This window comes from Cynocephalus volans, chromosome 1 (genome assembly GCF_027409185.1).
Source record: "Cynocephalus volans isolate mCynVol1 chromosome 1, mCynVol1.pri, whole genome shotgun sequence".
NCBI lineage: Eukaryota > Metazoa > Chordata > Mammalia > Dermoptera > Cynocephalidae > Cynocephalus > Cynocephalus volans.
Genome location: NC_084460.1, coordinates 160,433,230 through 160,450,963, shown reverse-complemented (window position 1 = coordinate 160,450,963; position 17,734 = coordinate 160,433,230). Strand labels below are relative to the sequence as shown.

The 17,734-nt window shown below is 38.3% G+C and overlaps 1 protein-coding gene across 1 annotated transcript in view; it reads left to right on the top strand.

The window, feature by feature from the left end:
- Window positions 1–17,734, top strand: part of ROBO2 (roundabout guidance receptor 2) — a 600,911-nt gene that overhangs the window by 398,480 nt on the left and 184,697 nt on the right. Inside the window, exons 3-4 of the mRNA XM_063077978.1 lie at window positions 12,802–12,959; window positions 15,683–15,803. Coding sequence (XP_062934048.1) covers window positions 12,802–12,959; window positions 15,683–15,803 — 279 coding nt within the window. The remainder of the gene's footprint in view (window positions 1–12,801; window positions 12,960–15,682; window positions 15,804–17,734) is intronic.

Here is a 17,734-nt window from a genome sequence, read left to right as displayed (position 1 = left end):
TTATTCAAATTGACAGATGTACCTATCAGGCAGTAATGAATCCTGGAGTTTGAATTTAAATATATACTTAGGTATATTTTAAATTTAATGTACACTTAAATAAATACATTGAATTTTCTGTTTTACAAATACATATAAATGATATTTGATCCTCTCAAGTTTCTATTTTTGTTGGTCTTATGGTGAGGATTAAATGAAAAGGAAATGGGGGATATTGGAAAAAAATGGGATGTAGTAAGAAAAGCTTCTCTACGAAACACCTGTAACAAGCCTTCCTGGTACCTAGCAACTTAATTGCTTTAGTTGAAGACTTGAGGCTCATGGGACATGAACCAGATTGAAAAGTAGAAGCAGACAGATGATTATCTGTAATAATCCTGTAAATGTAAATTCTATAAAATGGGTGTGCTTATTTATTTATTTATCGAGGAGTACCCAAACCCAGATTAAAGGAAAGAAAGTAAGAGGCCCCATCATAAACTTGAAATAATCTGGCATTTCATCCTGTTACCATTTTGAGAACCACTATTTATTTTCTTTTATCTTTAATTAAACTAGCCTCTGTAGTTCTGAATTTTAAATTGATTGTATTATATCTTCTAATGTCAAGAGTTATAGGTATTGCTGTTACCCCAACACTGGAATTAGTTCTAAACGGGAAGATGCTGGAAGGTAGTTGCTTGGGGAGCAGAGCAGAACTGCTCCACTTTGGGGTCATGGATAAGAGGTTTTTGTTCTAGTAGAGGAAGAATTTGCCTAGAATATGTGTAGGTTAATGCTAGCACTTCTAGATAACATCTTGCTTTCACATACTATATTTGGACACATTCTCTAACTTGCTTTCATTCCTTTGTGCTTTCTGTGATTTTGGATACATCAATCCCACATGAACAATTTTGTGGACAATGGATCTTTAAGGGAGAAAAAAGAGAAACTGATTAAACATTAATTAGCCTCAATCCACAACTTCCTCATCAACTAACTAACGGATAGGATGTGCAGATCTCTGTCAAATATCAGATGCTATTCTTTGCCAAAAATAGGACTTTCAAGTGTTGAAGGTATGCCAACTGCTGGCTCCTTAACTGCAAACCAAAGGAAATGATTGCCAGAGACAGGCCTAGAGTCTGCTGTGGTCAGATGTCACCAGTTTGCAGTGCCACATGGGATCCAAGAGTTTATGAATGATCTCAACACTTGGTCCCCAAGGAGAACATATGCATTACAGAGGTTATGGATACAAATTACAGAGAGCACAATGTTTCCATGCAATTTCTAAGAATCCTCCAGCAAGTTTTAAACATTAATGGAAAACATTAAGGAAGACTTGGCACTGTTAGCAGGACTTCAAATTATATTGTGGGTGAGGACAGAACAGGGCTAAAAAAAAGATTCAAGAATAAAGACTTGGCTGAGCAACTCAGAGCTGGCCATTCCTCTTGCATGAATTATGTGCTTGTGTGTTTTATTTCCAGTGGAACACCAGGCTCCACAAAATGCTATGACTTGAAAATGAACAAGTTACAGGGCATTCTTGTTTATTCAACATGCTCTAATTCATACCACGGGTTTATCTGGATCATTTGCTGAGTGAATTTGCTTGTTCACTGAGTCCTAGTGGAGCAGGGGGGTCAGTGCTTTTCATTTTGGAATTGCCTGCATGCAGCAGGGGTGCCAGAGTGTCAGCTTGCACAGCAGTAGCAGGATATCTCCCCACTGAGCTCTTTGTTTCCCATTCCCCTTCTGTGCAGAAGAAACCACTTATGACTTCCCCAAATATCAGGTTTTATTGTCTATTTAGTTGGTGGATGGCCTGTCCATTCTGACCATATTTTGTTTGATTGTACCAAATATAATAAAGTAGTTTCTTGTGAATGACGATTCCTCTTTAGATTTATTCAGTCTTTTAGTAGTTAAAATTTCAGAAAAGTACAGAATTGTCATGCCAGTTCAGTGGGGAGCTTTCAGTTGAAAGGGGAAACTTAAATTGAATATGAAAGAGAGCATATGTAGAAAGTCCAGAGTTAGCACAGTCTTTAGGACTGATTTCTTTAGCCATGTCATCAAGAACCCAGATTTTTCAAATTCTAGTGTGTGTAGTCTTAGTTTCTTCCAAAGGCTGGAGCTCCCCCTGGGGTCACAGTGTGGCTGCCAACCACAGCCATTTAGTCCAGGAAGAAATGGGGTGTTTTCCTCCCAAGTAGAGTAGAAGCCCTGAGCTTTGTGCTGGTTAGCATTACACCTGATCATTCTCCATGGTGATTGGTAGTGGAGGTTTTGGTGGGGTTAGGGAAGAAATGTTGTGCCAGTCGTAGGGGTCGCCATCATTTTGTTTGTTTGTTTTAGTCCTTTGTAATATTTACCATCGTATACTATAGTTTGTGCTAACAGTTTTGCTGGTTGTATATAAATCTATTGTTTCATTGAATGATTGATTTCTGACCGGCTTGAACGATTGGGCTTTTATCTTAGTGATATATGAACATGTAGGTAGGCAAGTCAAGTACTCTACCCCTTAAAACCAATCAAATTAAATTGTTCTTCATAAGTGATGTTTTAAAATCAAATTAAAACATTGTGATCTATTTGATATGATAAGAAATTACTGGAACACACTTCATTAATTTAATCAACTAATCAAGAATACTTGATTAACTCTTCCAATGACCTTCAGAATGGGAGCCCTTTGGAAGGTTACCAAGTCCAGTTTAAGTACAGAAGGAAAGACCTTTCAGATCAGTGAGTCTGAAGCTGACACTGAAGGAATAGTCTGTATTAGAGAAAGGAATAAATAAAAGTAAGGAAACAAAGGGGGGGCTGGGAGATATTTTCAAGTAGAAAGACCATCGTATGCCAATGTACGATGATAATGAGATGTTCCCTTCTATGAACTGAGCGTGGGGGTTGCAGAAATGTCCATGAGCAGCCTGGAGATATAAGCAGAGACCCAATTTTAAACAATCTTTGAAATCATATTAAGCAGAGAATTTTATCTTAAGAACCATTAAAAAGTGTGAAAGGGAATTGAAATGATTATATTTGCATTTTAGCAATCTCATAATAGCTACAATGGAGAGTTTAAAAGAGAAACCAGAAAAAAAGTTCAAATAAGGTATTCTTGCAGTCATTCAAGCAAGATAAAAGGACATTCTGAATTAGGGCTGTAAGAACAGGATAAATAGAAGCAGATGATATTGGAACTCAGTGTAGCATAATGACTGTGTGTAGATTCTAGTATTAGACACACTGGGCATAAACCTGGTACTTATCTAACACAATAGACAAGGATCAGATGACCTATTACATATACATGATACTGTGCTTAGCATATAGTGTGTGCTCACTAAATTTTAGCTATATTGTAGAGCAATTATTTTTAACACACAGAGACCAAAAGTATCTTTATTTGTGCCTGATAAATTATCCAAAAAAACGAGTTTTAAAAAAAATTATTGAAAACCAACACATATTTAATATTTATACATTATCTATATGCATAACTAAAGGCTCATGAGTATCCTTCTAATGTCATGATTTATTAAAATTTTGTATTCATAAACTAAAATGTACATCATATAAGCAACTGCTTGGGACCAGAGTTCAGTTTTTTTACTGTGAAGCCTGGATGTCACAGTAGCTCTGACATTTCGTATGCTCATACAACAGACAAAACCAGCCTTGTGTTCAGTGTTGTTTGAGATGCTAGTCATGCTTTTCATTACAATTCCTCCTCAGATTACCTTTTCGTAATCAATTTAGTTTTTTGTAGACAGTTTTCTTTATCCAATGGTGTACGTGAATTCTTTTATCAATAATATTTTTAGGCTTTGCATTTCTAATAACTTCACTCAAAAGCATGAGCAAATTGTGGTTCAGAAATATATCTGTCCATTAATTATGCAATCTCACCTCCTTGTCATTGCTAATTTATTTGAATAAATTAGATGGAAATGTCTGAGTAATGATTTGCCTCAACTGAGGCTAAAAAGAAAAAGCCTGAGAACTATTGATTTAGGACAGAAGGGAGGAAGCAGGATGTAAGCTCTAAAATCACAACTGGACATAAAACTTTGTTAGACTACTGTATTAGTTTCCTATTGTTTCAAAACAAATGACCACAAAATTTGATGGCGATTTGGGTCCTCAAGGGTTGTTGAACCGAGGGCCTCAGTTCCCTGCTGGCTGTTGGCTGGAAGCTGCCCTCAGATCCTTGCCAAGTGGGCCTTTTCATTGGGCTACATGGCATCTTGCATGATAGACGAAGTACATGAGGAGAGAGAGAAAAAGAGAGAGAGAAAAATGAAAGTCATAATCTAATCTTGGAAGTGATATCCTATCACTTTGTAATATTTTGTTCATTAAAGGCAAGTCAGTAGGTCTAGTCCACACTCAAAGGGAAGGGATTATACACAGGGGTAAATTCTAAGAGGAGTGACCACTGGAGATTAAAGAAGGCTACCCCAGGCACCACCACATCACTCTCGTTTTGTATTTCTTGGCCGGTTCATAGGACAGCACTGAGCACATTTTAGTGCTTAATACATACTTGAAAAATTGAATTAATTTGTTAGAAATCTCTATGTCATAGATAGTTTTTAATATTTATATTATTTTATGAGTATATTTTATCAGACACTCTACTAATTCAGAATGCTCTGATGTTCCAGAATAACTTTGTCAGTCCTGTGTCTATCAATGCAAAAAATACATATATAATCCAGGTTGTATTATAACTAGCTGGTTGAACTCTTTTTTGTGCTTTGTAGCTTATATGTAGAAATGAATATTTGGCTTGTAGCCATTTACATATCCTTTTCCCCCCATGGAGATTTGAAACCTTGCATTCTAAACTTATATCTACAAGCAAGTACTATATCAGAGTATACCTGTTAAATCATTTTTTAAATTTAATTCAATTTTCAAAATTTATTTTTATTAATAAATAATTGTATATATTATATATTTATAGCATACAATGTACACCTTTTAGAAGGGCTATTATTAAAAAAGATAAAAGGTAAGTGTTGGCATGAATGTGGAATAAAGGGAAGCCTTGTTCACTGTTGTTGGAAATTTAAATTAATCCAAACATTATGGAAAACAGTATATCCTTTTTGTTTAAAGTATAACTTATTGCTACCTTCCCATCTTCTGTCATTTTAACCAGATCCTTTCTAGCTCATTATGTTTATTGAAAGAAAGTGAGCTGAAACGTCAGGTACTGATCAAGCTTTATTAAAGGAAAAGAATCTGCCAGGCCATGCTCAAAATGGAGAGTAGCACCAGGCATGGGGGTGGGAGGGCTTGTATAGACTGTAGGGAAGGCTGATGTAATCAGGGAGGGGTTTGGGGCTGGTGTGGAAGATAAGGCTGGCGGATGCAATCAGGTGGAAGGTTGCACCTATGCAGAAGTAGAGGAGTTTCTATTTCTCAGAAACCACAAGGTTTCTCTTAAGGGGAAGGCTGGCGGCTATTTTGTGCTTATTGTATGCAAAATGGTGCCGGTCACATCCAAGATCCATCAGTCCAGGCTTTTAAGTATAGGGAGAGGGGGAGAAGGGGTAGAGGTCTCATTCTTCTGAAGCTACTTCCTGCTGGAGATGAGCAAAAATATGAAAAAATAAAAGATTTACGTTGGCAGGTAAAACAATTAGGTGGCAGGGTATTGGTTTTGTGTGAGGAGGCTGTATTCTTCCAGGGAAGGGTCACTGATTCTGAGGAGCTGATATCCTCCTCCCATGAATTCAATGACCTTTTGGTTGGTGAAGGCCTGCACATGTTCCTGTAAGAAACCGGAGAAACACCAAAAGAGGCAGGGACCAAGAAGAAGGACAAGTCCCATCATGTTTAGGGGTCTGACATGTTTTGTCCTGAAGTCCTCCCCCATTGCTGTAGCCTAGGTGAGTGGTTTGGGTGAAGCAGAAATGTTTTTTATTGGGGTGAGGGCACTGGACTCCAGCAGAATCCCCTTTGGAAAGAGCTATCCAGTAGTTTTTACCTCCATAAGAACATGATGTGGCAGTTGTCCGGTCATAGCATGTTGTGGGAACGTATGTCAGGGATGTGAATGTGTCCTGTAGGGTTCACCAAAGTTAGGAATCCATAGGCAAAGATACCCTGTAACCCCAAGAAAGAAAGGATTTCACCCTTAATGGTAGGAGTAGGGAGTTCAGAAATTAAAATCTTGTGATCCACCATTATTTCTCTAGTGTTGGGGGTGAAGTGGACTCCCAAATAGGTTACTGAAGGAGAAGCAATTTGGGACTTGCTGGGGGACATTCAATATCCCCTAGAGGCCAGGAAATTAAGGAGAGCAACAGTGTGGGCCTGTGAAACCTCATAGGAGGGGCTATAAAGGAGGAGGTCATCCACATATTGTATTAAAGTGCTAGAGGTTGGAGGGAGTTCAGATAAGTCTTGAGCTAAGGACTGGCCAAAGAAGTGGGGCCTATCCCGAAACCCCTGAGGTAGTACTGTCCAGGTGAGTTGTTGGGAATGACGTCTATCAGGGTCAGTCCAAGTGAAGGTGAACAGGTTTTGACAGGAAGGGCGTAAGGGGATAGAAAAAAAGGCATCTTTGAAGTCAAGTACAGAGAAGAAGCGGGTTGTTGCTGGGATTGTGTATAGAAGAGTATAGGGGTTAGAAATGATTGGGGTTATGGGTAAAACGGCCACATTAATGACCCTGAGGTCTTGAACTAAATGTTATGAGCCATTAGGCTTTATAATCAGAGGATGGGTATATTAAAAGGCGAGTGGGTAGGCCATATGAGATGAGAAGAAAGGAGTTTGTATCTGATGGGTTTTAAGCCTATTAGGTGTTTGTTAGCGATGGGGTATTGTGGGACATTAGGGCACAAAGAGGAGTTCCACAACTTAACAAGAATAGGGGAATGGTGCATAGCAACAGAGGGAGAAGAAGTATCCCATACTATGGGATTAACCTTGTCCGAGGGGAAGGGGAAGGTGGAAGCCTCAGGTGCCAGGTCTGGGGTGGCCTGTAACAGCAGTATTGTAGCTGGAGTTAAAGCATTTAGGGTAAGGGTAGCTTTGAATTTGGAAAGGATGTCCTGTCCCAGTAAGGGGGCTGGGCATTGAGGCATTATTAAAAATTTGTATGTGAGTTGAGTGTGATGTAGGGTACAGGAAAGGGGTTCAGCAATCCATGGCCAGTATTCTGATCCCATGATCCCTACTATTGTGATAGAGGAAGAGGCTGCTTGTCCTGCATATTCAGGAAGGGTAGAGTAAGTGGCCCATGTATTGATGACAAAAGAAATAAGCTTACTGGCTACAAGGAGAGTTACTCTGGGCTCACGCATGGTGATCTCCGTGGGAGCCTCAGGCCCTGGGCATTGTCCAGTCCTCCTCTTGGGGGAATCCAAGAAGTTCTGGTGAGGATGGCCATGAAGCCAAAGGCTGTGGGTTGGGGACTGGGCCACTCCCTCTTTGGCAAGTGGAATGGTCAACCCCCCAATGACCTGGTTGTTTGCCATGAGGACAGGGCCTGGGAGAGGGCCTGGGGTTAGAACAGGACTGTGCCCTATGGCCCAGTTGACTGCATTTGAAGGAGTTCCCAGTTGTCTTGCCCCTAGAGGCAGCTAGCTTAGGGATATGTGAACCTTGTATGGCATTAGCCATGAGTTGGTATTTGGCTTGATCTGTTTTGTATTGATCTTTCTTCTCCTCCTCCTCCCTATTGTTAAAAACCTTGAAAGCTGCATTGAGGAGGTCTTGTTGGGTCGTATTTGGACCATCCTCAGGTTTTTTAGTTTTTTTTTCAATTATCAGGGGCTGACTGGGTAATGAAATGAGAGTGTAAGAGGGCCATGCCTGCAGGGGAGTTTGGGTCTATGCATGTGTACTGATGTAAAGCCTCAGAGAGGCAGGTTAGGAACTTGCTTGGATTTTCAGTAGATTTTTATGTGATTTCTCTAAGCTTTTCATAATTGACTGACTTGTGAGTAGCCTTTTGGAGGCCGTAAATCAAGTGTGTGATCATGTTATCCTGGAGATTCCAGTCCCTATGGCCGGCATGGTAGTCCCAATTTGGGTCCGTGTGAGGGACGGCAATGGCTCCCACAGGCTGCCTATTATTTTGAGCATGTACCTCGTCTGCCTGTTGTTGGGCTGTTATCCAGACCTGCTCCCTGTCTTCAGGGGACAAAGTAGTAGTGAGAACCATAAAAATATCATGCCAGGTGAGATCATAAGACTGGGTGAGATATCTGAATTCCTTAAGATATGTGTCCAGGTTGGACTGGAAAGATCCCAGTCATTTTTCAATTTGGGAAAGGTCCAAAAGAGATAAAGGGACATGGACTCAGACAATTCCCTCTGTCCCAGCCACTTCCTGGAGAGGGTATAAAGAAGCCAGAGCTGAGATGGGGTTGTCACCTGATGAAGGGGTAGAAGGAGGGGGGTTGGGTGGCTGAGGATGAGCATCTCAAGACCAGGTGTTGGGAAGAGAGGGAAAAGGTGGAGGGACTGGTGAAGGATCTGGAGCATAAGGAGGTGGTTGGGGAGCAGACTGTTCTGATGGATCAAAAGATTGACCTGAATCCAGAAGATGTCAGGCATGAGCTAGGAGAATTTGAGACATAGGACAGTTTTGACAGAAAGGATGCAATCTGAGATAGAGGAAGGCTTGAACATGAGAAATCTCTCCAGCTTTGCTGTTTCGGTGACAAAAGTTGTCTAAATCTCTGAGTATCCAAATCTAGAGTGTCATCTTCTGGCCACTGGGGTCCATTGTCTAGTTTGTACTTAGGCCAAACCTGATTGTAGTAGAAAATAAGGCATTTGGGTTTAATATCTCCCTGGAGGCCAAGAGGTTGGACAGGAGACAGCCCAGAGGGCATAGAGATCACGGTAGAAAATGAGATGTTTAGGTTTAATGTCTCCCTGGAAGCTAAGAGGTAAATTGGCCAGGAGACAGCCCAGAGGCATAGAACATGGAAGTTTGGATTGTGAGGATCCCATTTAAAGGGTGAGAAAGGAGGTCAGTCCCAGTAGAAGGGTAACACCAAGGAGCATCCTCATTGGTGTGTACCTTCCTTTCAAGAGAGGAGCCAGCAACTGGCTAGTGGAGCATCCTCCAATAGCTGGGGGGCATGAGAGGGGTTCCCTCAGGCAGACACCTGGGCTTCGAAGCAAGTAGACAGTAGTCATAGAGAGTAGTCGGGGGAACCCATAGAAGTAGGACAGACCCACTGACTCACCCTGAATTGAGGCCGATGGTGGATGTGTTGGTCTGAAATGGCAAAAGGAGAGAGTCTTGGAGGCACATGGTTTGGTGGGTCCAGGAAGGGTGGCTGGGAGGGCCAATCAACCCAAGAGAGGGGATCATCTGAAGGTCCTGGCCAGGACCCTTCCTGGTTTTCAGCACCAAAATTAAAGAAAGTGAGCCAAAATGCCAGGTACTGATTAAGCTTTAATGGAGGGCAGCAGGCTTGGGGGTGGGAGAGTTTATACAGGCTGTAGGGAAGGCTGATGTAATCAGGGAGGGGTTTGGTTCTGGTGTGGAAGATAAGGCTGGCAGATGCAATCAGGTGGAAGGTTGCACCCATGCAAAAGTAGAGGAGTTTCTATTTCTAAGAAACCACAAGTTTTCTCATAAGGGAAAAAGCTGGCGGCTATTTTATGCTTATTGTGTGCAAAATGGCACCTGTTACATCCAAGATCCATCATTTATTATTCTTTATCATCTTTAAAGACTTTTTGAAGAATGAGGTAATACACATTTGTCTATACAATTTTGCTTTGCTACAGTTCTCAGTTCTTCCTAGGATAGGGACTTAAGAGAAAAAATAATATATATAGAGAGAGACTCAATTTAGAATTTGAACTTGTTTCATTTTGTTTTCCTTTTTTGTTTTTTCTTTTCTTGTTTATTTGCAAGAGCATTTAGTCCCCTTCATCCAACACGTGTTAATCCTTCCTGATGGCTCACACTTTCTAGTCTTTATCATCCGCAATAAAGCACAGGGCAATATAAGAGAAAGAAATGAATAATTAGCAGAAAAACAAGAACTGATGAATATTATTTTATTTTACTTTGCTTACATTTATGAATGGATGTAAAGTACAGATTTCAGAAATATATAAGCAAGTATCAGGCAATATATATCCTCCTTTTCTATTTGAGAAGAGTAAAAATGACATTACTTTTTTCCTGAGAATAAGTTCTCTGTTTGCTCTGCTAGATAGAACCTGCTCAGAAGGATGTTTTTTTCTTCTTAGTTTTATTTGAGAGAGATAGAAAGAGAGAGAGAGAGAGAGAGAGAAATACATTTTATTACCCCAAAGACTACGTTTTATTACCCCAAAGACTTAGGGTAAAAGAAATGATGTCACTAAGTACAAATGAATTAACTGAATCCTATACAAACCCCAAAGACTGTATTGCAAGTTGAAGAGGGTACGGTACCAATTATACCATTATCTCACCCTACTCTCTGGGTGAATAGTCTGAAAGCCTAAAATTACAGTTGATGTTAGATTTCTTGGCTTCATTTGCAAATTGGACTCATTTTCTTTTTTTGTGAATGCCGTAAACACATGTTATACTGTTGAAGTGTAGCAGTCCTTATAGTTTGTTATGATATTTTTCTCCTTTTTGTCCCTCATGTCAAAGGGCTTTTTTTTTTTTTTTAAGTTGGATTGTTGCAAATCGGTGTAATACTGTGTTTCTGAATGATTTGCAATGGTCTTAAGTACCGTTTGTGTTGAAGCGTTTTGGCATGTCATTTGTTAGGAGACCAGTTCTGGAGAAGGCCCTTCAACTGGCCAGCTGTGCCATTTTGGAACAGATTGAGGACCTGCCAAAACACCATTTGTTGCCAGCACCGGATATTGCAGGGGTGCTCATCACCCTGTTACCATGTTTTTGCACGTTTTAACATTGCATAAATAGGCAGCTGTTCTGTATTTAGAATATAAATGAGTAACCAGCTAACTCTCCCTGGAGAATTCACCTGCAAGAGGGAACTACAGTGTTAACGCCTTCACATGGCTTGTGTGAATGTTACATTTAAATGCACACTTCCCTCAGCCCATTCAGAAGCAAATCTTCATGCATATAAATCACACCTTTCTTGCCAGTAAAGCAAGGGGACCAAAAATGTGCAGTTCACAGTGCTAAAATGGAACACATTTCCTTAGCTGCAAAAGCAGTAAACTAATCAGCTTATAAGCTGAGAGTGAACAATTTGTGCTGAATTCTTTCTTACTGCCCCTTCAATAGGAGACAAGGTTCTCTCATCTCGTAAAGGGCCATGACTTCATTAAGATTGAAAATGTGTTAAAAGATGTGTTGTTAGAGACAGGAAAAGAAAAGCCCTAAGTCACTCAGTTGTCTCTCTGGAGCTATTTTCAGGACAGAGATTTCTATTTATTTGGAGAATGACAATTAACCTAGAGACTTGGCACAACAAAAAAGCAGAGTGCTGAAGTAGGTCTCATTACAGGACACGGAAGGCAGTTGGTTTGACCTAATCCCCATTTGCAGCAGATGATTTACATAGCAGGCTAGCACAAGCTGCCTAATGTTGATTTCAAACAGTTTGACACACACACACACACACACACACACACACACACACACACACACACACACACACACGTATGTAGATAGATATAGATATACTCACACATATTTATATGTATATACACATACACACACATGCACACACACGTGTGTGTATATGTGTATGCATGTGTGTGTGTATGTATTCTGGTTTGTTTTACCCCTAGGTACTTTGGAACCCATCTTGTTGATGTTTGGATGTAAAGAGTAGAAAAAACAAAGGCAGTTAGAAAAAGCAGAGGCAGTTGAGGTATACAATATATTAGTTGGTCTCAACTACCTTATGAATATTTAACCTGAAGTAGACATAACCTTTATTTATCAAATAAATCCAGCATCCTGTAGTCTGATAGGGCCAAGTCACTTTTCCAGGCTTTTCATCTTGCCAGCAGCAGAAAAGCACATGCAGATAGACAGGTGACATTTGGAGAGCCAGGCATGCCAGATTTTGGGTGGTTACAACAGAGGTCCAACCTGCTGTTCTCCTTAATGAAAGGAGGGGAAACTCAGACTGGCAAAACTGCTATAAGTGATATCTCTGCTCCGAATGTCACGCTGCCCAGATGTCGCTTGGCAGGTGGAGATGCAGAGAGAATGAAAATGTAGCCCTGTGTATGTGGGTGCTAGTGCATTGCAAGGGTGAACAATCAGTCTATCTTCTGCAGTGTGATGAAAACAGTGTGGATCTTGTACATATTCATGTCATGAAAAAGGACTTTCTCAAAGAATTCTCACCCCACATCCCCCCATAGACTGCCATGCATACATGCTCACAATTACCTGCATGTGACTTGTTTCAAGTTGTAGTATAACTTTAACATTTATTTTAACGTATTTATGTATATATAGAGATGTGCTTTTTCTTTATAGAAAGTACAATCATATTACACAGAGTTCTGCACAAAATACAGTTATTTTTAATATATCTCAAAACTATGTTATGAATATTTTTCATCTTATTTTCCTTAGACTTATCTAATTTTTTAAATCAAATTTTTGAGCAAACGTGCATGATCATATGAGTTAGCTGTTCCCCTATGATGAGCATTTAGGTTGGCACTAGAATATGTTAAGATGGGCATGGCTGTGTTCTCAGTAAATATCCACACAGTTTCTAGTAGAACGAAGTAAGCAAGACTTGAAATTACCTTTTGCAACAGAAAGCTGAAGTTACTGTGATTGAGTTTTCTTTTACTATAATTATTTTTCTTCAGTGTTACGAGATGACTTCCGGCAAAACCCCACAGATGTTGTAGTGGCAGCTGGAGAGCCTGCAATCTTGGAGTGCCAACCTCCCCGGGGACACCCAGAACCCACCATCTACTGGAAAAAAGACAAAGTTCGAATCGATGACAAGGAAGAAAGAATAAGTGTGAGTTAAATTAAAATCATGACCTAAAGAGATTAAATTCCAAATCTTAAAATGGATGTGTTTTATTCTTAATTTGTTGTTAATAAAACTATATGTGAATGCTAATTGTCATTTATAATGTAATAAACTTTGGGATGAGCATTCAAAGAGACAAAAATTATATAGATCTCAAGTATATATGATATATTAATAATTTTACAAATCTGAATATGTAAATGTATATTTGCAGTAAGATATTGATGTCATAGCTCTTTATCAGATCTCTGAAGGCGTGTAGCATGTGCATGTTAAAGTGTGAAGTGATAGCCATAAACCATATTAACTACAAAAATCTCATTTTACACTATTTCCAAAGTTTTAAGAAGAAATAATTTAAGGTGGTAAAGCAAATTTAATTGATATGAAATAAAATCAAAACAAAAATTACTGACTGATTCTGCAGGTTAGATCATGTAGAAAAATACTTTATTTTCAAAGGAAATTGATGACCCATTTCATCAGTTGATTAAGATTCAGAATGAAGCACCCAGAAACTGGTAAAGAAGTAGAACAGGATGATGGCATGCACTCATTTTATTTTTTCAGAGGATCCACTCAGTATTCACTCATTTTATTTTTTCAGAGGATCCACTCAATATTTGTATGTGAAGTTTGTAAGTGAGAACTAATTCACTGAAATAGTATGTAATGCCTATGTATGATAGAAGATAATGCCTATTATATTATATTATATATAAAGGTATATAATACTTATTTAGTAGTATAATTTTTATATTCGGTACAATAACTAATAATGAATATGTTTTATTTAAGCTAATGTCTCATTTCACTGAACAAATATGCCATTTCAATCAAAAGTGTGTATAATCTGGGAGTCTATTATCTTTAAAAATATATTTATTATAAAAGAGGATTTTTCTTATGTGCACATTTTGAGTACAGTATAACACGGAACCGAATAGGCCATGTAAGAGATCACAACATATATTCATGTTTCTGGCTTGACTGTTAACTCTGTGAGGACCTTGTGAGAACCAAAGAGAATTTGGTCCTCAGTGGTATGTGCTTGGGTACAAAACTTGTGAAAATGTGCTCCTAGTGATGGAGTTAAATCAATGTTCAAAGGTTTCTAGTTCATGTTTGTAGAATTTAGCTTTTGCTTTTTGATAAATCACCCCAGATTACAGCGGCTCATAATAACCATTTTATTTAGACCCTGATTCTTTGGATAAGTTGATACTTCTGCTCTCAGCCACTTTGGTTGATTTCTGCTAGATTTTCTCATCCTTCTGTGGCCTGTTAAGAGGTGTGCTGGCAGTTGGATGATCTAGGATGACCTTACTCACATGTCTGGCAAATGTCTGATTCTCAGCTAGGCAACTTCATTTTCCTCCTCATGACCTCTAATTTTCCATCAGGCTAGCTTGGGCTGGCTCCCATTTTGTCTCAGGGTTCCAACTGCACCAAGAGAAGCCAAGTCCCAGTGTGCGAGCACCTTACTTCTGCTGAAACATTTGCTGCAGTTCCATTGGCCATACTGCCAAGCTCAGTTTCAAGGGGAGAAAATGGCCTCCGTGGCCATTTTTATAATCTACCATTATGCTCTACTGGGATATAATTAAGAAAAGATTGATGGTCTTTTCCTCCCACATAAAAAAAGGTGAAAATCTCTGACTATGACATGACATGTTTTAGAACTTGAAACATCTCTGTTGAAAACAAACCTACGTAAGTTTTGTTTACCTATAAAATAAAAAAATCATGGAGAAAACCAGCATGTTCTTATCTCATATCTCTTTAAGAACACTCAGTCATTATAAAGTTAAAATTCTTGAATTAGATCAATACAAAAACAAAAATAAAAACAAAAAAATAAACTGGAAAAGAAGCTATGAGAGATAATACACTTATTGAAAGCTAACCTCTGCTTTAATGTCCTCTTTTAGAAAATAGACATTTTAATATTGCATTTGTTTATTCAGTCAACAAGTACTTCTCATTTAAAATATATTTAGGGAGCATCTAATAGATGGCAATGATTTGTACCAACTAATACTCATCATTTTATAAATTTTATTTGTTTTTATCCAATCTGCTCTTCTCAACAAAAATTATCTTTTAAATGCTATTAAGATGCGACAAAGATGTTTAATACTAACAATTGAAATGTAAGCTCTAGGAAAGCAAAGATTTTCACTATTTGAGTTTCTACTGTAATCCAAGTGCTCGGAACACTGCCCAGCTCACACAGGTACTCAATAAATACCTCTGAATCAGCCGGATTTCATTATATTATCCAAAGCAGATATCTAGTCTTCCTTTCTGACGGCAAATGGCAATAGCAATTCATTCAACAGAATCTCAGTGTGAGGACAAACCACTGGGATACATGTAGTGGGGATAGTCACAGAACTTGTAATAGGACCAGGCAAGAGAGAAGAAGGCTGCCTTAAAGAAGTATGCCTAGGGAGGGAATATGGAAACTAATTGTGAGGGTGAATTTAAGAAAAGAAAGCACACACGCAGATGCCAAAATAATGGGAATTTTGTGTCTTAGATACTTAGCTATTTTCTTTTGGAAAGAAAATACACAAATATTCAAAATTATTTATTAATAACCTTTCCCTTCCTTCCTTCCTTCCCTCCCTCCTTCCTTCCTTCCCTCCTTTTCCTTCCCTCCTTCCTATCTCTCTCTCTCTCTCTCTCTCTCTCAACTTTAACAGATCCGTGGTGGAAAACTGATGATCTCCAATACCAGGAAAAGCGATGCAGGGATGTACACCTGTGTTGGCACCAATATGGTGGGAGAAAGGGACAGTGATCCAGCAGAGCTGACTGTCTTCGGTAAAACCCTCTTTTAAATTATAATTGCTTTTCATATCTACTTTTCTTTTGCTTTTTAATAATTTTATTAATACTAAAAACCAGGCCATATATGGATGGTTACTCATGAATTCTGATAAGTAGTGACAGCTTAGAATTGTCTTATTTTTTGTCTTATGGTTGAAATCTTTGATGTCTTATGGTTGAAATATTTGATGTGAAAACAAAATTCAAATATTAATTCACCCACTTTATTCATATTTTGCCTTCCATCGAAATGAAAAAAAAAAGCTCTTTCTCAAAGTCTGTTTGAGGTATTATATCTCTCTAAAGTTTATCACTCATTCCACTATGATGCATTTATCAGGTATCTATTATATGTCACCACATATAATAGGGAGGGAGGTTTTGGTGATGGGGAACAATAATCAGCCACAATGTATATCGACAAAATAAAATTAAAAAAAAAAAAAAGAGAGTGCAGCACAAAAATGCTTGTTCTCTACTTTTAAAAATTTTTAATTGAGGTATTTATAGTTTTAGCTCACGACAAAAATGCTGTCTATTCACACACACATATAAAATCAAAATTAGAAAAAAAAACTCATAAATAAACTATTGTGTTATGATATTCATGCTCCTTTAACTTTAAAAACCAAGGAACTCTTTAGCAGGAGGAATTTAATTAATAGGATAAAAACTGAATAGACTTGTATCTCAGAAATGGCGGCAAAAGCTTTAGGAAGGAGAAAATTGAGGACAATGAAGATGGCCAAGTACACAAAATTAGTAAAATACTATGGGACAACTGTAGCAAATTGAGAGAGAAATAACATGACAGAAAATTGGGAAAAAGAAAGATCTTACAAATACTGGAAAATGAAACATTTGTTTAGAATACATTGAAGTCCCATTCAAGTATCTGTATGTAAATATAGATACATATGTATATAGATACATATATGTATGTATATATATGCATGTGTGTTTGTGTGAATCTTAATAAAATATTTCACTATTGCAGATACTATTTAATTTTTTTAAGTTGCAAGAGATCACTGTGATTTTTAAATTACTTCTCTGTGCCAGTAAAATAATCTTGTGTTTTTATGCATGATATGATAATATCCCTATTTTTGGTCATTACCCCAGGACATGCCCAAGGGTAGCACCAAAGTCCTGCCTAGGTTTCTAAAGAAGCCTCTTTTGCAGTTTGGGAGCTGCCATCCATAGTGTAGTAAGAGCACCACGACGGAAAGAGCTGTCTTATGATTTCCATTACATTTCAAGAGTAAGGGTTGTGCTTTATGAATATGTACCAGAGTGCAGGCCTCTCTTTTCAATCACTCTGAGTACCGAGTAATCTCTGGTAATACTCCCTGTGGATACTAAGCAGCTTGAAGTCCCAAATGACAAAGCCAGGAGAAATCCCATCATTCGTTAAAGGAATTGAATAGCAAAAATAAAATTGCTCAAAGTATGCATGTAAATTTTTATCCTGCAGAGCTCAGACAAGTATCAGTTTGCCCCTAAATTTCATGCAGTCATCTTTAAGAGTCTCAAAATGTGCTCCACTCTGTAATGAATAAAATACAGTTTTGCCTAGTAGGATATGAAATTAGTGGTCACTGAACATTAGCATTGAAAGCCCACAAGTACAGCTCTTCTATTTAAAGAAAGACTCATTGCTATTTCTCTGTAACTACCACAGCTTTGGAATAGAAAATGTGGCATTACAGCAGTATAGGCTGCCTTCAGAAGGAAATTGAAAAGGTTTAAATGTCAATTAGACTTACCAGTGATGTGACCTTGTAATTAAATATTTACCCTCCTTTTCCTAAAGACATTAGAAGAACTACAGGAGATCCCTAAGCATGTCAAGAGTTATGTGGAAAGTTCGAAATTATTTCGAAAATATCAACCAAAGAGATTGAATTTGTCTAGAAGCACTT